This window comes from Mauremys reevesii, linkage group 13 (assembly GCF_016161935.1).
Source record: "Mauremys reevesii isolate NIE-2019 linkage group 13, ASM1616193v1, whole genome shotgun sequence".
In the NCBI taxonomy this organism is placed as follows: Eukaryota; Metazoa; Chordata; order Testudines; family Geoemydidae; genus Mauremys; species Mauremys reevesii.
In genome coordinates, this window is record NC_052635.1 from 12,031,778 (window position 1) to 12,054,525 (window position 22,748).

At 44.0% G+C, this 22,748-nt stretch overlaps 1 protein-coding gene across 1 annotated transcript; it reads left to right on the top strand.

Annotated features, from left to right (window-relative positions):
• Positions 1-2,631: 2,631 nt before the first annotated feature.
• Positions 2,632-18,125, top strand: LOC120380026 (vomeronasal type-2 receptor 26-like). Its single transcript, XM_039497531.1, has 7 exons — positions 2,632-2,858; positions 6,678-6,969; positions 10,048-10,905; positions 12,947-13,174; positions 13,572-13,698; positions 15,062-15,923; positions 17,972-18,125. Exons 1-7 carry the CDS (start codon positions 2,632-2,634, stop codon positions 18,123-18,125), a joined length of 2,748 nt encoding a protein of 915 aa, XP_039353465.1.
• Positions 18,126-22,748: the final 4,623 nt, after the last annotated feature.

Consider the following 22,748-nt stretch of genomic DNA (forward strand, 5'->3'; position numbering starts at 1 on the left):
CCAGTGTGGAGGGTCTTCGGCTTTCTGCCCTGGACCACAGCGAGTCTGACACTGACCATGCTTGGACAATCGTCTGAAACCTGCTTACAGCCCCTAGGGGGCCCCAGACCCCTGGTTGAGAACCACTGGCCTATGGGATATTCTGATCTGGAGATGGTGGTGGTGGGGTGTCCCTCAGTCTCTCCTGTTGAAACTGTTCCACTTTGGATGGGTCATTTAAAAAATCATTGGGGGTTGGGGGAAAAAGCGTGAGAGGTTTTGTCGCCTGGTGGTTAGATCCCACAGCTGGGTGGTAAGTAACTGAGGGTCCAGTTTTTCTGCTCCAATGGCTTTGAAAAAAGTCTTTACATCATTCATTTTATTGCAAAAAAGGGGAAAGGGAGGAGGAGAAATCAAAAAGAGAAATAAAAAAGACAATTTCAAGGAGCCTTTTTTTTTGCAAAAATATTTTTGTGAAATATATTTTTGAACTCTGAGCAACAAATACACAATTTTGAAGTTGTTCAAATTTTGCAAACTGTTGTTTTTGCTTTTGTTTTTTATTTTGGAACAGGTCTACTGGAAATCAGGGCTGGCCTTAGGGAAAATGGTGTCCTGGGAGAACTTTTGGTGTCCTTTCTTTGAGTTCGGATGCATGGTGGTTGTAGAGACGAGGGCAAGGGGGTAACTCCCATCCCTCCATGACTGGGGAGTGATGGGGACAGGAAGCATGGGGGGAATGCAGAGCTTCCTGTGGCTGGAGGAGGTTCCTGGAGGAGGGTCCCACCCTGCTCTGGGAATGGCCATGCAAGGGAAGAGAAAGTCCTTTCCCTCCCGAGCCCAGCCGGGACTAGCAGCTGGAGCCCAGCTCACAGTAGGAGCCCCAGCCCTCAGCCCTGCACCAACCCAGCTCCAGCCCCAGTGATTGGGGTTTAAAGGGGCCTTGGGCTGGCTCTGTGTGTGTGGAGGGAAGGTTGACCACGGCACCCAAGGCCGTCTCCAGACCCCAGCGTGCCAAGCGCGTGCTTGAGGCGGCATGCCGCGGGGGGCGCTCTGCCTGTCGCCAGGAGGGCGGCAGGCGGCTCCGGTGGACCTCCCGCAGGCATGCCTGCGGATGCTCCACCGGAGCCGTGGGACCAGCGGACCCTCCGCAGGCACGTCTGCAGGAGGTCCACCCGAGCCGCGGCGCCCCCCGCGGCGTGCCGCCGTGCTTGGGGCGGCGAAATTGCTAGAGCCACCCCTGACGTCACCCGCCTGGCCACGGCATCCTGGCACATGCCCATGTCACCCACCCATAAAAATGTCTCTGTTGGAAACAGATGTGCCAGCTTCATCTCTGTTCCTGGTCTGCTTTACTTTCTAGTCTGGACCCATCAGCAGGATGTTTCAATCTTCAGGTTGCCCGAACCACAAGGGAAGCCAATTCCTTAAGAAATAAACCGCAGGCCAGATTTGCAGTGGTATTTAGGTGCCCAAAGAAAGGCATAGGCCAGATTTTTAAAAGTGTTTAGATGCTTAGTGGGATTTTCAAAACCACCAAAGCAGGCTAGAGCCTAACTCTCATTGATTTCACTTGGGCACTTCTGAAAATCTCACTAAGCACATATTTGCTCTGTTAGGTACCTAAATATGTTGAAAATGTGGCCCTGTGGCCCCACCACTGAGAAGTAAAAATCCTAGAGCTATTTCTATTGAGGTTGCTTCAGGGAAAAAACAAACAAAAAACCAAAACAAAACTAAATTTGGGACCCAGTTTGCCCTGAGGGTGTCTCTTTGAAAGCCTAATGTCTGATATTGTAACAGACCAGCTAAATTTGTGTGTGTCCTGCTCGTGGGATCAGAGCTCCCTGTCCTTGTGCCACAGGCCCCACAAGCTGATGGAAACCCCGTGTTAGCCCCAGTAGCCAGGCCTTGGCTGTTGGAAAAGGGGGCTGTGGGCTCTCTCCCTGCTAGGAAGCTCTGAGGTACAGCACAGTGATATGTGGGGAGACCGAGGTGGCCAGAGCACTGATCCAATCTGACCTCTCTGAATAGACACAAAAGGCTCCTGTCAAAAGGAGTCAATTGGCCCTGGATCTCCTGTGAGCAGTTCCTCACTATGGGTCAGCCTAGTTGCACCTCTCCCCCTCTGAGGGCCGGAGAGCAGTGCCCCTGAGGTCTCCCCAGCATGTTTTCTCCAGCTGAGTCACTGTGTGCTGAGACACAGACCTTTGGGGAGGTGATTATCCACCCTGTAATTAGCAAATTACTATGATCGATTCCCCTCCTTGCCCAGGCCTGGTGGAGTCCAGAGGCCACACAGAAAATCAATAACACAAACACCAGAGTCTAATGCAAGAGCTGGGAATGCCTTGCACCCATCGCTGAAGACCACTACAAATACACCCCTGGGCCACTCAGTGTTCAGGTCTGGGCTAGGGTCAGGCAGGGCTCTGTCACTGTCATAGCCTCATGTTGATGCTTTAATGTTTCCCCTTAGATTTAAAGCTGAGGCTGGAATCTGTGGGCCTGCAGATTTAGATAGGTACGGTGCTTACAGTGTGTGTTTGTTTCTAATAAGGCTGATGTCACAGCTAACACTGTAACAGGGGAGAGTGCAGAGAACTCAGCATTTTAGCTTTAACTTGGCCTGACATTTTTGTGAGTCTCACAATGATTTTTCGCATCTTTCTGCTGCTGCTGCTGCTGCTGCTGCTGCCTTGGGCCATCGGCAAGATCCGAATGCCCATGTGCTTAATGAAGAAACTCTTTCCAACTCACTCGGACTATTATAGGCAGGGAGACCACATTATAGGTGGGATCCTCTCTCAGGTTATTTCTATGCTTGACCTGGAGTCCTTCCAGCAGCCTCCCCATCCTTGGTACATTAAGTACTTCATGTAAGTATTGCTTTATTGTTCAATGTGGCAAAAGGGGTGAGATCTCATGCATTGAGTATTAGGAAATAAGTGAGGTCATATTACAGATCTAAACTGGTGTAGTTGGGAGCAGATTGTCTTTTTACAGGCAGAAACGAGACAGGGTTTTAGAGACTGCTGAAGTTAAATATTCTTAACTCTGCAGAACTATGTTACTTTTATCAAATAGTTGTAAAAGAATTGGTTAAGAAATTCTTGAGGGATTGATGTTTGGTTTGATTTTTTATTGAATCTGGTTACGCTGGGGAATGCCCAGAGGAATGGGGAAAATGAGAAAAAACAAAACAAACAAAAAACCCAAATGTACCAATAGTTAAGTACATAAGAACGGCTCTACTGGGTCAGACCAATGGTCCATCTAGCCCAGTATCCTGCCTTATGAAAGTGGCCAATGCCAGGTGCTTCAGAGGGAATGAACAGAACAGGGCAATCATTGAGTGATCCATCCTCTCTCGTCCACTCCCAGGTTCTGGCAAACAGAGGCTAGGGACACCCAAAGTATGGGGTTGCATCCCTGACCATCTTGGCTAATAGCCATTGTTGAACCTATCCTCCATGAACTTGTCTATTTCTTTTTTAAACCCTGTTACAATCTTGGCTTTCACAACATCCCCTGGCAATGACTTCCACAGGTTGACTGTGCATTGAATTTAAGAGGCAAACCCAGTTTGTTAGCCTGATGCTGGCCAAAATGATGGAAAGGCTGAAACGGGAGGATACCAACGACAGATTAAAAGATGGCCCATAAATGGTTCCAGTCAGCATGGTTTTATGGAAACTAGGTTTTGCCAGACAAACTTAATATAGGTTTTTAAGAGCTTATACATTTAGTTGACAACGGTAACTGTATTGAGATCATATAAGAGAGACAAAGTGAGGGAGGAAATATATTTTATAGGCTTGACTTCTGGAGCTTTTCAGCTCCACGGAGCTCTTCTTCAGGTCTGGGAATGGTAATCAATGTCACAGCTAAATACAAGGTGGAACAAACACATGTTGCAAGAAAGCATTCAAAGTGCAGTGGGCAATTAACACCTCTGCAACCATAGAGCAAAGTAGAGTTAATGGGTTACATATTGTTGTAATAAGTCTTAAAGCCAGAGTCTCTATTGGGTTTATGATTTCTACAGAGCTATGAATTTAAGAATTGTGATAATATACTCAGACTTATCTATATGCATTTGATGAAACATTTTGGTTTTAAAATGCATTTTACAAAATCAATGTAGCCCGTATAAAATGGATTAAAAACTGGCTAATTGACAGATCTCAAAAAAGAATTGTAAATAGAGAATCAGAATCAAATGGGGGCATTTCTTGTAGGGTCCCGCACACAAATATCTTTATCAATGAACTGAAAGAAAATTAAAAGATCATTGCTGGTAAAGGTTGCAGGTGACACAGCAATTGGTGGATTGGTATGTAGTGATAAGGGTGGGCCAGGTCTACAGAGAGATATGGGTTGCATGGTAGATTGTCAGGGTTGGAAGGGACCTCAGGAGATCATCTAGTCCAACCCCCAGCTCAATGCAGGACCAATCCCCAACAGCCCTCTCAAAGGTTGAACTCAAAGCTCTGGGTTTAAGCAGGCCAATGCTCAAACCACTGGTCTATCCTTCCCCCCTATGTTAATCTGGCCTCACTTGATCAGCTAAATGCAAAGTCATGGATCTAGAAACAAATATCATAGGCCACATCTATAGGATACAGGCTCTATTTTGGAAATCAGTGATTAGAGAGAGGGAATTAGGGGACCTAATGGATAATGAACTGAACATGAACTCCCAGAGCAACGCAGTGGCTAAGAGAACAAATACAATCCTTGGATGCATAAGCATGGGTATATTAAGTAGAAGTGTGTGTGTGTGTGTTATTATACATCATTACTGAGTCTGTTATTGTCCAGTTCAGCTCTCCACTTTCATGAAAGGATGTTGTAAAATGGGAAAGGGTTCCAAAAAGAGCTACAAGTAGGATCTGAAGCCTGAAAACCTCCCATATAGCTCAGTCTCTTTAAATTCTGTAAAGAGGTGACTTAATCAATACCTATGAATATAAGAGGAGATTCCTGATAGTATTGGGCTCTTTAATTCACCAGAATAAAGTGTAACAAAATCCAATGGCCAGAAACTATAGACAAATTCAAACTAGAGATAAGGAGCGTATATTTTACAGTGAGGGTAATTCACCACTGGAACAATCTGCCAAGGGATGCAGCTGATTCTCCAGCTTTAAATAAAGATTGGCTGCATCTTTCTAAAAGCGGTGCTCTATCTCAACCCAAAAAAATGGGTTTGATGCAGGAATCACTGGGTGAATTTCTGTGCTATTCAGGAGATCAGACCGGCTGATCATAATGATCCCTCTTGGCCTTCGCATCTATGAGTCTATGAAATGCCAGGCAGTTCTAGATGGGGTCTGAAAGCTAGCTCTGTGATGCGCCTCCCTGAAAATATCTTTGCAGTGTGACCAGGGAGGGATCAGTCTAGGTGGGAGATGGTAGTGAGTCTGCTAAAACCCTTCTGGCAGCCCGCACAGAGCAAGATGATTTAGGCAGTGCGATCTGTGTCAGTCCTTTAATAGTTATATTCGAAACTGAGCTGGGTGCGCCTTTAAATTTGTAAGCAAATTCAGAAAGCAACAGCTTGGCACAGTACTTGGGTTAGGCCTCTGGAACTCCTTTCCTGGCCCAGCTCCACCCCTGCATGAAGCAAGCAAAGGTTCCTAACATACCTGCTGGCTCTTGATTGGTTAGTGTCTCTTTCCAATCCTTCTAAGCCACTGGAGGACTAAATCTTGTATGTACCCAGGCCTGAGTGGGTTTTCTGTAGGCAGACAAGGTCAGGGTGCCAATGCTCCAGCAGGGGACAGACCCAAATCACTTGTAAGAAAAGATGCTCCCTTTAGAGGTCACAGCAATGCTCCCAGGATCAGGCTGGATACGATATTGTATTGGTGAATTGTTGGTGCCATGGCTGTATTCACCCATGCAACGCTCCCCTTAAGGGAATGGGAGAATTACTGCCAATCCCACACCTTCAAATATCATGAGTCAGGCCTCAAAAAAATCCTGAAATTTGCTGGAAAATCATTAGATTAAATTTTATTTGTCCTCTGGTTTCTGAGCCTTTTGTTTTCCCTTGGGACGGGGTTTAATGCTTTTCTCTGCATCTATGAGGGCTATACACTTTGGGCCAAATTTTTAAAGGTGTTTAGGTGTCTCATGGGAGTTTGAAAAGCACCTAGGCTCCCGTCTCCATCGATGGGATTTGGTTACCTGGGTGCTTTTGAAAATCCCAAAACGCCTTTAAAAATCTAGCCTTTAATTCAAGAAAGAAAGAAAGAAAGAAAGAAAGAAAGAAAGAAAGAAACCCGTGCATGTCACTTAATCACTTGATTTCTGCAGCTGGGACTTTTAAGGAAAATTCTCAATATTGTAGGGCTCACAATAACACCTCAAAAGTTGGCAGCCTTTGCCAGAAGCTGGGAATGGGTGACAGGGGGTGGATCACTTGATGATTACCTGGTCTGTCCATTCCATCTGAGGAACCTGGCATTGGCCACTGTTGGCAGACAGGATACTGGGCTAGATGAACCATTTGTCTGACCCAATCTGGCCGTTCTTATGTTCTAACATTGTGGCAGTGCATTGGGCACAAGTATGACTCAGACTTGAGACTGGAAATAGCTGTCCTTGCTCAGAAACACCTGGAGTGTAAAATTCTGTATCATTCCTGTCACCTAGCAGGCACGTTCTGCACCATTTAAATCTCATTGCAGGCTGGTGCCGAAGAACTACCAGCATGTCTTGGCCTTGGTGTTTGCCGTTAACAAGATCAACCAGGATCCTAAGCTGTTACCCAACATCACGCTGGGCTTCCGCATCTATGAGAGCTTTTTCAGCCCCAGGAAGACCTACGAGAGCTCTTTTACCCTGCTATCCTCCAGGTACCTAATGATCCCGAATTACAACTGTGACACCCAGGACAAGTTGTCAGCTGTCATCGGGGGGCTCGGGTCTGAAACGTCCATCCAGATGGCAACCATCTTAGGCATCTACAAGATCCCACAGGTAAGGAGTGGGGGAGGTATAGAAGGGTTTCACAGCTCAGTGAGACAGGGGCAAAGTTCCCATTGGTGTAACTTTATTAACCTCAGAGGAATGGCATCAGAGACAGAGTTGGGGAACAGGAAGACACATCTGTCATGGATTTAGAGGGAGTTCAGTGCCCCAGTTTCTACACAAGCCTAGGCATAGCTTTGTGCAAAGGTAAGCCCCACAGTTCTACAACTCCAAGGCTGGACCACCGGGCTCCAGGACCTGTTTCTCTCTGTGGGTTTCCAGTGAGTCCAAATGAGTTCAGACTCCTGTTAGAGATATCTACCCCTTCAGGAAGCAATGCAAACAGTGCTATGTGCAGGGACCCAGGACAGCCTTTTTGTAAAAAGCCAGCATTTAGAAGTCCACTGGAACACAACCTTTGAGAGTCCTTAAATCAGCATGGAAAAACCAAGCTTGCTTGAATTTATATTGGCAGAAGCAATTGCCCCAACTTTCCATACTTTACTTGAGTCCATTTTAATATCTGGTTCTCTCTGATCCTGTGGCCCCCTGCCCTGGGCAGAAGAAAATCTTAACAACCAATCTCTTCACATTTGGTTCATTTGTCTCCAGATCCAGCCATGATGTGTCCCTATACTCAGAATGCCTTGGCTTTCAGTGATTTAAAATTAATGTTTGATCATTCGGTCTTCTGTGTCTCTCAAGGGTACTCCATTCTTCTGTGCTGATTACAACCAGAAGGGCATATATCACATCTCCAAGTGCCTCTGTCAGGGGGGAAATTGACCCTGAGTGGGCAGCAATATAGTGTGGGTGGGTAAACTGATTCATGCATATTGTTCATGAGAGTATTAAAAACAATCTCGCATTCTCCATAATGTCCGCTTGCTATTTAGCTTCTGTGAACTCCCCTTTCAAGGCAGCTCCAGGACTCACATCAGGTCCCATTGCTACAGCTTTCTTTATGTGGCTGCATCTCTAGCCAAGGGTGAAACTGGCCCTGATGTTGAAAAAAATCATATGTGAATCTTGTGAGTCAGACTTAAGGTTGTTATCAGAATGTGGGTAGTTACTCAGTATTGTTGCCTGGTTCGCTGAGTAGTTATTGATGGCATTGATGGTATTGTGGAAAAAATTGGAAAGAGTCCAGCAGAGGGCAACAAAAATTATTAGGGGGCTGGAGCACATGACTTATGAGGAGAGGCTGAGAGACCTGGGATTGTTTAGTCCGCAGAAGAGAAAAGTGAAGGGGGATTTGATAGCTTCTTGGGGTCCAAAGAGGATGGATCTAGACTGTTCTCAGTAGTAGCAGATGACAGAAGAAGGAGTAATGGTCTCAGGTTGCAGTGGGGGAGGGTTAGGTTGGATATTAGGAAAAACTTTTTCACTAGGAGGATGGTGAATCACTGGAATGGGTTACCTAGGGAGGTGGTGGAATCTCCTTTCTTAGAGATTTTTAAGGCCCTGGCTGGGATGATTTAGTTGGGGATTGGTCCTGCTTTGAGCAAGGGGTTGGACTAGATGACTTCCTGAGGTCCCTTCAACTCCTGATAGTCTATGATTCTATGACTATTGAGAATTTCCAATTAGTCACTGATTAAATTTCTGAGGTTGAATAGGTTCTAGTCCCAGAATCATTCACTACATAATTAAGTTCAGTGTTTGACTGGGGACCCCTGTACAATGACAACACTCACACTGAAGGCAAAGCAAAGCTTTAAGTACTTTTATTAGCATAATTAGTGAAAACCAAAATATTCCCAACCAAACAAGAAGGTAGCCATAATGCGGAATTAAGATGGTGTCCTGCACATTACCTTACACATACTCACTCCTTTCTCATGGAAACTGACTGGTGGAAGACAGCTGGTGTTCCCCCAGGGTTCAACCCTGCCTCTGGGATAGCTCAGTGGTTTGAGCATTGGCATGCTAAATCCAAAGCTATGAGTTCAATCCTTGATAGGACCGACTGGGGCAAAAATCAGCACTTGGTCCTGCTAGTGAAGGCAGGGGGCTGGCCTTGATGACCTTTCAAGGTCCCTTCCAGGTCTAAGAGATACGCTATCTTCATATCCAAACAGATGGAGCACTTGCTGTCATGGTGCCTCATGCTGGCTGTCACAGGAATTAGCTCCTCAGCCTCAGAGTACCCCCTGATAGCTGGTGTCTCACCTGCTCCATGTTCCTTGTGGACCCCACTGCCCCTTTCCTTGAGGTGCTACCCCTCAGCAGTGCCCCCACACTCTGGGAACTGCCTCCTCCTATGCCCAATTTGCCTCAGTGGCTACTGCCAGTCATCATCTAGATCCTTTTTTCTGGGGCAACTTACTTGTGCTAAAGCTCATAGGCTTCAAAGCCGTACGTTGACTACTTAAACTAATATCTTACAGGATATAGGCCTGTAGGTTTCTTGCATTAATGCTACATAAAATACCTTTAAGTTAGCTCTATGGGCTACAGTATTAAAATCTGAGATACATTACTTGGTTTTGGACCCATAGGTTCAGTGATTGCATGAGTGTTACTCTGAGAAACAAGTTTCTGGTGCAAACAATCACATTTACAGGTTAAAAAGTCACCTTTTCTGAATGTGCCCCAATTTATTGTTTTGGGGAACATTGCATCCAGTGATATTCTCTCCTAGAATATTCATGGGAAGCGAATGCAGAAGAAGCTCAGGCAGATATGAAGCAAATTCAGATCTGAAATTTGAAATTTTCAGAAGAGCTAGCTGGACATTTTTTGTTGAAATGTTTGTTTGCTTAGTTTGGTGGTTTTGTACAGAAAACTGGGGTTGAGTTAAAAGAAAACTTTCAAAGAAAGTGTCTACTTTCCTTGAAAATATTCAAGTTTTCATTAGGAACACAGAAACCTGGAAATAAAATATATGGGTTTTCTGGCTGAATTGTTTGTCTTTGGTTTTGGCTGAAATTTTCAGGTTTTGGTTACTAAAAAAGTTGAGTTTTAGATAGTCAAAAAAAACCCTGCTATTTGCATAGAACTTTTTTTTCTACTGAGAGAAGAAAACATTTTCTAACAATTCTAGATTTTGCCCAAATCTACAAATCAACATATTTTCTCTTTTAGATCAGCTATGGCTCATTCCATGCCATGCTGAGTGATAAATTTCAGTTCCCTTCTTTCTATCGGATGGTCCCAAATGAGATACCTCAGTCACTAGGACTGGTTCAGTTAATGCAGCATTTCAAATGGAACTGGATTGGCCTCATCGCCTCGGATGATGACAGTGGAGAAAAGTTTGTGCAGACTTTGAAGCCAATGCTTACTAAGAACAGCATCTGTATTGCCTTCACTGAACGGGCCCCTCATGTGCCTTCCTCTTCGATGGACCACGCATTTAGAGAGCAACATTTTAAGCTATATTCCAGTATCACCCAGACAAAGGCTGAGGTGATTGTTGTCTATGGTGACACAGACTCCCTATTAGGTTTGAAACTGTTTTTACATGCAAGCTATCAAACAGCACTGATACCGATAGGGAAGGTTTGGATCACGACAGCTCAGTGGGATTTCACATCGTATATCGCTTTGAATAGGTGGACTTTAAAGCCCTTCCACGGTGCCTTGTCCTTCGCAGTACATACAAAAGAGGTGCCAGGATTCCGAGATTTCCTCCGCACCCTCAACCCTTACCAACCCCAAGGAGATATTTTCATTCAGCGATTTTGGCACACTGTATTTAATTGTTCAATTCCCTATGCTGGCTTGACAATAAAGGGTGGGAGAAATTGCTCAGGGAAGGAGGAACTGGAAAGCCTGCCGGGTTCTGATTTTGAAATTAAAATGTCAGGCCAGAGCTACAGTATCTACAATGGTGTCTACGCTGTGGCACATGCTCTACATGCCCTGTACTCATCCAAATCCAAAAAGGAAGCCATGGGGAAGGGACATCTGCTGGAGCTTCAGAACATCCAGTCATGGGAGGTAATGTCTGTACTCATGGAAGCTCCAATAAGAGCTTCAGCATTAATGTTGCACCAAGATTTTCTATTTAATGTGTGTCAAAATTTTCAGTATGACTTTTTCTCACATGTATAATAATAATAATTAATAATTTCATCATAAACTATTGAAAGTGAGAGTTGAATGAGGCTGAATAACTTATATTTTTAAACAAAATATTTATGATGATTTATTTGCAGAAGTGCTCACTGCTCACTGTGTGCCGGGAGCTTCCCAAACTCTTAAGAAATCATTCTGAATGCGCTCTGTGCATTGCTTCTCAATTCAGTTTTTTGGGCTAGATTTTTCTAGCTGTTTAGGTGCCTACAGGATTTTTCAAAAGTAAATAGGTGCCTTTTATCAGCACTGATGTGCCACTCCATGTAAGGCACCTAAATGATTTTGAAAATCCCACTAGGCACCTAAATACTTTTAAAAATCTGGCCCTCCGTATATAATAATAGGATCATCAAAATTTTTCATTTGCAATTCTTTTCAGCCTAAAATTGTTGGTTTTGACCAAATAACATTTTTTGTGCAAAGTGCCACATTTTGTCAAAAAATTCCCTTATTTTGTTGGAAAATCAAAAATTCCATAATTGAAAAATGTCAACCAAAACCCCAGGAAAAAAATCAAATCAATTTTTGGCAGTTTTGAATGGAATACGTTCAGTTTTAAGTGATTTTTGGCGAAAAAATTTACAACTTGGAGATTTTTAACAAACAATCTAAATTGTCCACGGGAAAAAAATTTGTATTTCCTGACCAGATCCACATAATATACTTGGTTTCAGAGTGGTAGCCGTGTTAGTCTGTATCAGCAAAGTCAATGAGAAGTCCTTGTGGCACCTTAGAGACTAACACATTTATTTGGGCACAAGCTTTCATGGGCTAGAACCCACTACATCAGATGCATGGCGTTTATGCATCTGATGAAGTGGGTTCTAGTCCATGAAAGTTTATGCCCAAATAAATTTGTTAGTCTCTAAGGTACCATAATGTACTTGGACTCTTAAAAGCAAGGAGATTTTCAGTTCACCGGAGAACTCAAAAGGCACAGTGATCCTGTCATAAACATACAGCTAAGGGCTGCATAAAATCTCTCCTTTACCGGTAAGGGGTTAAGAAGCTCAAATAACCTGGTTGGCACCTGAACAAAAGGACCAATAAGTGAAGAAGATTCTTTCAAATCTGAGGGGGGGGGGGCCCTAAACCCCTACATGAAATGAGCATCTAAGATTACAAAAATTGTAAGTAAGCAAGGAATTGCATTAGATTATCTATTGTTTTAGCTTGTGAATTTTCCCTGTGCTAAGTGGGAGGTTTATTCTGGTTTTTTGTAACTTTAAAGTTTTGCCTAGAGGGGAATCCTCTGTGTTTTAAATCTTATTACCCTGTAAAATTACCTTCCATCCTGATTTTACAGAGGTGCTTCCTCCCACCCCCTTTTTTCTTTATAATAAAGTTCTTCTTTTAAGAACCTGATTGGTTTTTAGTGTCCTAAATACCCAAGGGGCTGGTCTGTGCTCATCTTGTTTACCTATTTGGTTGATATATTATTCTCAACCCTCCCCAGGAAGGGGGGTGAAGGGGCTTGGCCAGATATTTTGGGGAAACAGGAACTCCAATTGGTCCTTTTCCTGAATCTTTGTCTAACTCACTTGGTGGTGGCAGCAATACTGTCCAAGAACAAGGAAGAATTTGTGCCTTGGGAAAGTTTTTAACCTAAGCTGGTAGGAATAAGCTTAGGGGGTCTTTCATGCAGGTCCCCATATCTTTACCCCAGATTTCAGCGTGGGGATGGAACCCTGACAGATTACTTTTAAAAAATGTGGACTTTCTCAATTTTCAGAGTATGTTAGCTCCAGAAATCTCTTAATTTACAAAGTCACCCTCTCCCAGAGAAAACAGAAAACATAAGCTTCCAAAGGCAGGAGTTTGTAAGTTGCATTTTGATGGATTCAGGACATTGGCAGCCATTTCTTGCATTTTGTAACGCCTGCCAATTTCTGTTTCAATCTAGCTCCATCCTTTTTTGAAAAATGTCCGATTTAACAACAGTGCCGGGGACGAAGTGTATTTCGATGAGAATGGTGAATCATCAGCTGGATACGACATTTTAAACTGGATCGTTTTCCCCAACGATTCCTTCATCAAAGTCAAAGTGGGTCACGTGGAGCCACGGGCTCCTGTCGGCCAAGAGTTCACCATTAACGAAGCAGCCATTGTTTGGAACAGCAGGTTCAATCAGGTGGGGAATCATTGCAGCTGTGACGGGGGAGTGTTACAGTCCTGGCCCTTGGAGATCTCTCCTGCCTGACAGGGGGAGTCCCATTGCATAACACTGAGTGCCTGTAACAGAGACACACACCCTGTACAGGAGGAATTTAAAGCATCAAGAATATAAGGCAACCCTTGCCTCCATCTTCAATATAGGGTCAGTGTTCCCTGATCACACTCAAAATTGTTGGACATATATTGAGAATTAAAGCTGGTAAAAAAAATACTGGAAAAACATTATTATGAGAAATTGGGTTTTTAATAAAACACATTTTTCCCTGGTTTTCACACTTCCTTCCAGAGAAGAGACAAAAGAAGCCACAATAATGTTCTACTGTTGTTAACCTACTCCTATTATTTTTGTTAAGACAGTGCCACGGTCCAGGTGCACTGACAGCTGCCGTCCTGGATATGTTAGGACAGTTCAGGAGTGGGAGCCACTTTGTTGCTATAACTGTGCTCCATGCCCAGAAGGGACAATTTCCAACCAGACAGGTAGGTGTCTCCCAAGGAATTTGCAGAGTATTGAGGACTGTGTTGGAATTTCAAGCTATCATTTTAAGTTTGTGTGTGTTATGGGAGAGCCAGTCCTGGTCCTGCTCTTGCAAGCTAGGGGGCTCTGGGCATGGTAAGAACGTGTGTGATCTGAGTCAGTCTTCTAGGAGCTGCTCTGCAGTGGGTTGTTTCTCTCTGCTTTAAGGAGCAGCCTGCTCTGTCTCTCCCTGTTTTTGGTTCTTGTGTTGTTAAAGTTTCAGAATTTAAGAAATAAGGTTGTATGACATCGCAACGTTCCTGAAAAAGTATTTTAGCTTGGTATCTAACTTCACTGTGTGTATGATGTGAACATAACAGAATTACCCCCTCCTCCCCCCGTAAAAGGGCAGAGCTGGGGGAATTGTGCACAGAATTAGCTGTGACCAGAGCTGATTGAAACATTTTAATTTCTCTCCTGTGGAAAATTCCAGTATTGTGACATTTGTTTTCATCCAAAATTTGGACAATGAATTTGAAATATCAAAACAGAATGAAAATATCCATTTTAAAAAAGTCAAAATGACCTGAAATGAAATGTTTCATTTTGCTTTGAATCTATATTACTCTCCATCCTCCTGGTGCCTCATAGGAGCTGTAGTTTAGATAATTTATATCCCCATTCTATCCCAGGGGCCAGAAACCTTGGCTGGACTATATTTCCCATGATGCACTGTAGCATTCCCTCTGACTCAGTCACCATAGGAGTCACAAGGCCATGGTGTATCATGGGAGATGAAGTCTGGAACCAGAAAATTTATGATGTTAAATTGAAAATTTAGTTAAAATTACTATTTTTATTTCAATTTTTCAGAAATCAGATTTTCTACTGAAAAAATGGTTTAGATGGAAAATATCTGTGTAGCTCTACCTGTGAATATATTTTGCTGTGACTCTGTTCAGCCCACTTCAGTATTTGTTTCCCCAAATATAAATTTACTGGCAGGAGTGTTCATAGAAATAACAAATGTTAAGCAAATATTTTAGAATCACCGCTAAAAGAGAATTTAAAATAGATAATCCTGAATATTTAAAACATCAACCTGATTCTAGGAGTTCTGCTCATCCGCTCAACAGACAGAAACAACATGGTGCAACCTGTGATATCTTGCAGTCAAAACAGACTGGATTTCTGATATCATATAATTGCACCCTAAATGTATGCATGTTGCAGTTTGAATGTATTTATGTAATATCAGACATAAATAATTTTCTTCAGTGCCTGTGTTTCATCTTTGCTGTAAGAGCTGACTGGGTGAAATGTATCCCTAATGTAATTGCATTAAGTTGAGTTACATTTTGTTTTGTTTCATTTTGTTTCTTTCAGATGCAGATCATTGTGATAGGTGCCCAGAAGATCAGTATCCAAACAAGGACCAAGATAAATGCATCCCCAAGTTTATGGATTTCCTTTCCTATGAAGAACCTTTGGGATTTGTTTTGGCTTCTTTTGCTCTTTTATTTTCTCTTCTCACAGCGCTGGTGCTAGGAATGTTTATTAAGCACCGGGACACGCCCATAGTGAGGGCCAATAACCGGGAGCTCAGTTATGTTCTTCTCTTCTCCCTCCTGCTCTGCTTCCTCTGCAGCTTGGTATTCATTGGCCAGCCTGGCCGGGTGACCTGCCTTCTCCGACAAACGGCTTTTGGTGTCATCTTCTCTGTCTCTGTTTCTTCTGTGATGGCAAAAACCATCACTGTGGTTCTGGCCTTCAAGGCCACGAAACCAGGAGCCAGCATGAGGAAGTGGCTGGGGAGAAGACTGTCCGGCTCCATTGTTGTTTCCTGTTCCCTTATCCAAGTTGGGATCTGCGCTGTCTGGCTGGGAACTGCTCCCCCGTTCCCAGACCTGGACATGAAATCGGAGGCTGGACACATCTTAGTGCAATGTAATGAGGGGTCAAACACCGCCTTCTACTGTGTCCTGGGCTACATGGGCTTCCTGGCCATTGTCAGCTTCACGGTTGCTTTCCTAGCCAGGAAGCTGCCTGGTACTTTCAATGAGGCCAAGTTCATCACCTTCAGCATGTTGGTGTTTTGCAGCGTGTGGGTCTCCTTCATCCCCACTTACCTGAGCACCAAGGGGAAATACATGGTGGCTGTGGAGATCTTCTCTATCTTGGCTTCTAGCGCTGGGCTCCTGGGCTGCATCTTCATCCCCAAGTGCTACATCATTGTGATGAGGCCTGACCTGAACACCAGGGAGCAGCTAGCTAGGAAATCCAAATCTGGGACACTAGAATTATGAACTTCTTCCCATTTGATGAAAGTTCGCCAGTTAACTCACTAATTTTGTCGTGGTGTGTGTGTGTGTGTGTGTGTGTGTGTGTGTGTGTGTGTGTGTGTGTGTGTGTGTGTGTGTGTGTGAGTGAATTTGGCCCTGTTTATTACAGATTCCCAGCCAGCCCCCAAATGCTAAAATAAATTGGACTGTAACAAATTTAATCCTTATTTTGTAGGTGTTTCTTAGTGACATGTTCTGCTCTGGGTTCTCAGTGACACACCTCATAGATTCCAAGATCAAAGGGGACCATTGTGATCATCTAGTCTGACCTCCTGCAGAACACAGGCCATAGAATTTCCCCCAAAATAACCTGAAGTAGAGCAGATCTTCAAAATGAATTCCAATCTTGTGTAATTACTGGGGTAACTCTGTTCCAGAAACCCTTACGGTGCCAGTAGCGTGCACGGTGTACTGTGTCTCGGAGAAAAGCACTGTAAGTGCTTCAGCAGCTAGGCCTTGTAGGCACTAACCCTGGTGGGTCCCGATAACCCCTCAGATAGTGGGCTAAGGGAAATGGTGTTTTACCAGGGTTGGCAGGAGAGGGGAAGGTTGCAGATCCCCTAAGCACAGAGGCTCAGACAATTACATTTCAAAGGGAGGAATAGCCATTCTTGTTTGGGTCCCTGGCAGGCCAATCCAGAGCCAAGGCTCTTCAGGGTTAATTCCTGGGGTGTCTTCTCCAGTCCAGTTTCCGTTCAAGCAAAGAAAGGTTTGCAGGTTTCTAAGCCAGGATCAGTTTCTGTCTCTCATTGGAGCCCTTCTGCATTGGATCCCTGCCCAGCCATTACTGCTGTCCCATAAATCCCACACAGATCTTCACTCAGCTGTGATGTGCAGCAGTCACAGACTGTTCTACTCACAGCTCTATCCACAGTTCCTGGGGCTTCCTGGTGCCACGTAGCTCTCACTACCAAACAGAGCCCAGACACCACCTGCTTCAGGACTTTTCCTCTTACCCAGGGCCACCCAGAGGATTCAGGGGGCCTGGGTCTTCAGCGGCAGGGGGACCCTGCTTCGGCAGTAATTCGGCAGCAAGGGGTCCTTCCGCTCCGGGACCCGCTGCTGAACTGCCCCGAAGACCCACAGCGGGAGCCCCCTGCCACCAAATTGCTGCCGAAGACCCGGAGCAGAAGAAGCTGTGGGGGCCCAGGCCCTGTGAGAGTTTTCTGGGGCCCCCAGAGTGAGTGAAGGACCCCGCTCCAAGGGCCCCGAAAAACTCTCATGGGGGCCCCTGCAGGGCCCGGGGCCTGGGGCAAATTGCCCCACTTGCCCCCCCCTCTGGGCGGCCCTGCTCTTACCTGGCCAGGGACAGGAGATGTACAGGGGGGTGATGGGAATCATAGCCCCTGCGTAGCCAGGGAGAAGGGGATATGCAGTGGACAGGGGGCTGATGGGAGGTGTAGTCCCCTGCTTTCAAATCCAATACACTTGATTTACAGCTAAACAGAGCCTTAACACTAGATTTAGTACATTTTTTTGCTACCTAGGAGAATATGCTATGACCACATACATTTATTTAAGCAGTTATATAGTTTTTCAGATTTTCAGATTCTTATTAATTAATTACCCATTTTAGTGTGTTAGAAAATGGTGAATGATATATTGCTTATTTACTAGCTAATCAACTTTTTTCTCATAATTTTCATTAGGATGGTAACTGGAATTTAATTAAACACACAAAAGAGCATGTAAAATTATTTTTTATTCAACACAACAAGCCTTTAATACAGTACATTACCTATTGTGCCATATTTATATTGCTTGACCTCAAAAATTAGATGTGGTCTTCAGATTCTTTTTACAGAAAAGGCCCCTCGGGTGGAGGGGTATAATGGAGACATATGGGGTTAGAATGGAGGCCCTGGCATTGGGCATGGGGTAAAGGAGACACATGGGGTTGGAATACAGGCCCCATTCACCTTGCTTGGGCCCCTGGAAGGGGGTGATTGCCCTCCCAGTCTACCTGCTTGGGCCTCCAAGGGAGAAATCACATTGCATCAGCACCAAACACAGCCCTTTATGTTAATTACATTTCTAAATCAGTGGCTAGGTGCCAGCCAGGACAGAAGCCACCCCCAGCTTCCCCTCCAGTGCCACAGAAGGCCTGAGGTGAGCAATGCCCACGGCAGTTTAGGCCACCCTCAGGAAGTGCCCAGCTCACGTCCAGGAGAACAGGTCATCCAGCCATGGCTTGTACTCAGCCCCACTACACATCCCAACCTAACTGACACAGCCCTCAGAGCTAATCCTTATCCCAATCCAGCCTGCCAACTTCCCTTCCCTACACTGTTCTGACATGCCAGACGCTGTTCCCCTTGGACATCTGCTGTGGATATGGGTACAGGCAACGTGAGGTTTACACTATCTGTCGAGGGCCAGCGAGAGCTCACCAGATGCTGCTGGAACTACAATGCTTCCCAAGGCTCAGGCCCCTCTGTCGGGGCGAACCCATTCCAGGTTGCCCTGCCCTTCATAAAGAAAAGAGAACTCTTCTTGGGGCTCCTGCCGGCTTCTCCGTGATTGGTTGCATTACCGCACTGTACACCTCACGGTGCCCATATCCGCCATTCTAGATTGAGGGATCTGAACCTGACTTCCTTTCGATCAGCTGAGCGCCGGGTCCGGCCACCCCGGGCCCTGTCGTTTTTGGAGGTTTTTTTGGCTTTGCCTCCAACCGCCCTGCGCCCTTGGTTTTTTGTGTTTTTTTTTTTTTTTTTGCTTAGGGCAGCAAAGAAGTCAGAGCCGGCCCTGGCCCTAGGCCCCAAACCCCAAAGGCGGATCTAGGCTGAGGTTTTTGGTAAATTGAGAAACATTTTGCCCCTTTTTTCCTTTTAATATTTTTAAGCTTTTTTTTTTAAACAGAGGCTTTATTATTCAGTTTGTCCATCTGTCCATCCAATGTTTCTGAGATCAGATGAAATAGAGACACGAAATTTTCAGAATAGATTTGTACACAACAACTAGATGATATTTCAGTCCAATTTCAAATAAAAATTCATTAAAAATGTTAATTATAATTTTTATTATTACAAATCCAAAATCATCCATTACGCTATCCTGCTTTACCTGCCATTATCACTACATCCAATACAAAAAGAAATAAGAAAACTCTTCAATGAACTTTAACACAAGTACTCCTGTTCTTTTTGCGGATACAGACTAACACGGCTGCTACTCTGAAACTCCAAATAAAAAACACTCTGTGCTCTTAAAACATGACGTTTCTTGCTTTAAGTTTTGAAAATTCAGTCACTAGTTCCTTTAGATCAAGTTTTCCAGCTATTTCATTCTCTATTGACATTGTCCAACAAGTCTCTCTTGCACCATTGTTGAACACAGATATGTTTTTATCAATTTTAACTTTGAGAAGCTATATTCCCTAATAGCTACGGACTGGCAAAGTTAAAAGAATTCATAGAGCTATAAAAATGTTTGGAAAACTGTCTGTGAGTTTATTTTCACAAACAAACTTCAGTACTTCTTCAGGAGTGGAATGTTTCTTAAGTCATCTTGAAAAAGCCTGAAGCTCACTACACAAATCTATAGCATCAATGTCTTTTGAATTTTCATGAGTTAATGCCAACTCCAGTTTTATAAAAAAATCTCTTGTCTGTTTTGCTGTTTTCTTTTGCAAGCTGTGGATCTCATATAGAAAGTTAAATATTGACTCTAGCTGCTGCATCTGTTGAAATCTTTCGTCAACTGAATGAATAGCAGTATCAAGGAATGCAAAGTAGAAATTCACTTTGAACCTTTGTTTTGGGTTCTGAATGGGTGTTTCTCATTCTTCATACAAAAACTGCTGTTTCTTTTGCTGACGGCGAGCGGTTCTGGTTCAAATTCTGTCAGAAAGTCTATTTCTTCAGCAAGCTCAAGAGAATCTACCAGTGTAGAATTTCTCCAGAATATTTTTAGTTTGCTGCAGTTTTTGAATAGCAGAATGTATGTTCAAGTTCTTTTCCTGAAGCTGCTTACTAGTGAGGTTAATCTCGAAAAGGATATTATACCACAAAATGAGTGAAGTCACAAATTTAAACTTGGAAAGGCCATTTGCAAGAGCTTCTGCATCTGAACGTCTCGTATTGCCAAATGATCCAATAAAGGTAGTATTATCAGAAATTTCAATTAATGCATCATAAATGTTTCTAAGTTCATAGTGAAGAGGCTTCAAAGCATCAGTGCGACTCTCCCATCTTGTCTGGCTAAGTTGTTTCACAGTTAGAGAATTCACATGGCAAGTCAGAATCTTCCAACGGCATGTTGAGCCTGAGAAAAACAGATAAACACATCGCACCAGGTCAAAGAAATTGCTTGTCTCCAAACAGCATCCAGCAGCATCGTTGGCAACCAAATTAATAGGCAGCAGGTTTAAAACAAATAAAAGGAAGTTCCTCTTCACGCAGCGCACAGTCAACTTGTGGAACTCCTTGCCTGAGGAGGTTGTGAAGGCTAGGACTATAACAGCGTTTAAAAGAGAACTGGATAAATTCATGGTGGTTAAGTCCATAAATGGCTATTAGCCAGGATGGGTAAGGAATGGTGTCCCTAAACTCTGTTTGTCAGAGGATGGAGATGGATGGCAGGAGAGAGATCACTTGATCATTGCCTGTTAGGTTCACTCCCTCTGGGGCACCTGGCATTGGCCACTGTCGGTAGACAGGATATTGGGCTAGATGGACTTTTGGTCTGACCAGTATGGCGGTTCTTATGTAAATTCAGAGAATGGGCACTACAAGGAACGAAAAAGGCCCTAGGATTGTTTTCCATCATTCTCCTTTGCACGCCATTGTCTTTACGTTTCATATTACTCCCATTATCATAGTCTTGGCCACGTATGTTTTCAACATATATTGACATTGTTTCAAGCTCTTGTAGAATACTTTCAGTCATAAATGCTCCAGTCGTCTCCGTCAGTGGTATGAAACCCAAACAATGATCCTTTAAGAGCACTTCAATAATAACCAATGGATGGACATCAATGCAAGACGTTAAAATAAGGCACATTTTTTTAACCGTGAGATTAATTAACTATTGGACCAAACTGTCAAGGGAAATGATGGATTCTCCATCTCTTGGTGTGTTCAAATCCAGACTGAATGTGTTTCTAGCACAAACACAAGCTACTGGGCTCAACAAAAGGATAACAAAGTGAATCTCTCTGGATGAGTGTTATACAAGGCGAGATGATATCAAGAGTCTTTCTATCCTTAAAATCCAGGAATCCGTGCCCTTGTTATTTGGGGAATAGGGCTGACATTTCCAAAGAAGCTTGTGGGAGACTAGGACCTCTCTTCATTTCCTTCCTCTGCCACAGACTTCCTGTGTGACTTTTGGCAAGTCACTGTTCCTGGGATTTTCCAAGGGACCCAAGAGGGCTAGGCTTCCTGGCAACTGAGGCCTGATCCAAAGATCACTGAACTAGGGCTGGTTGAAAATGTTCCTCTATCACCCTCTGCTAGTCCCTACTGGATTTTTTTTTCTGAAACAGCATTGAAATTCAGTGGTATTTTGGCACCTTGTGTCTCTTCAAATGCTAGACCAGACTATTGCAATGCTCTCCACATAGAGACACATCTTAAAGCCTGTTGGAAGCTGGAACTGATGCAGAAGGTGACTGCCAAGCCAAAAATCAGTGTACCCTGTTGCGTTGCACAGCACCTGGTTGCATTGCAAGGTCTGCTTTTGACCTCTTCAGCACTATGTGGCCTGAGATATGCCTATCTGAGAGACCACCTCTTTCCCAGTGACCTGCTGCAATAGATATGACCAACAGAAATTTGCATGCTGGATATCCTTGACTATAGCAGGATGGAGGTCGGAGGAAGGGGTTCTCCACAAGAACCTGGGGGCTGTGGAATGTCCTCCACTCCTAATCTCAACTAGCCCAATGGTAGATCAACTTCTAGAGTACACATTTGTTCAGCCATCTCTTTGAGGAGCATTGAGAGGAGAGGGCTGAGATGATGTTTCTTCTATTGGGGTATCATTCGTCTCTTACCTTGAGAGATGATGCTTGATAGGAGGGCTTGAGGGAGCCTGAGATATGAAAATAGGATGACAACAATGTGGATTGGGAAGGAAGACCCTATCAGATCATCCATCCCCTCCCCTTGGCATGCAAGTAGAGTCCATAATTTGGATGCACCCAGTATCAGACATTAAAATGACATTGACACTGCCGTGATGGGTACTATGAAGTACGCTACTAGAGAAAGAGACAGGAATTACTTCTGTCCTCTGACAGCAGCAGTTTTATTGGCATGTAAACTGCAGCTATAGAAGAGTTTCGTATGTTCTGAGCAGAGGCAGAGGCAAGCATATGTGATTTGAGATCTAGCTCCTCCTAGCAGCTCTGCCAATTATTGTCTTAATAATAGGTTGTAAATTCCAAGGCCAAAAGGGACAGTTGTTATAATCTCCTCTGACCTTCTGTATAGCACAGGACATCAACATTTCCCAAAATAATTCCTAGAGAATTTGCAACTTTAAGGAGTCAACATCATCAGATAATAACAGACTTTCTGCTTTCTGCCATTCCTGCTGGTTATTATTTAACAATATAAAATGATTCCCTCTTCTATCCCAAGTCCCCCAATCGAAACCACAACCCAAAAAGCAATGAATCAGATCTAAAACGTCAAAAACAATATCCTTACCCCAGCATAGAAGGGTTTTTCTACCTCCAAAAGGGAGAAGAGCCAGAGATTCCATTAAATCTGTAAGGGATTTTG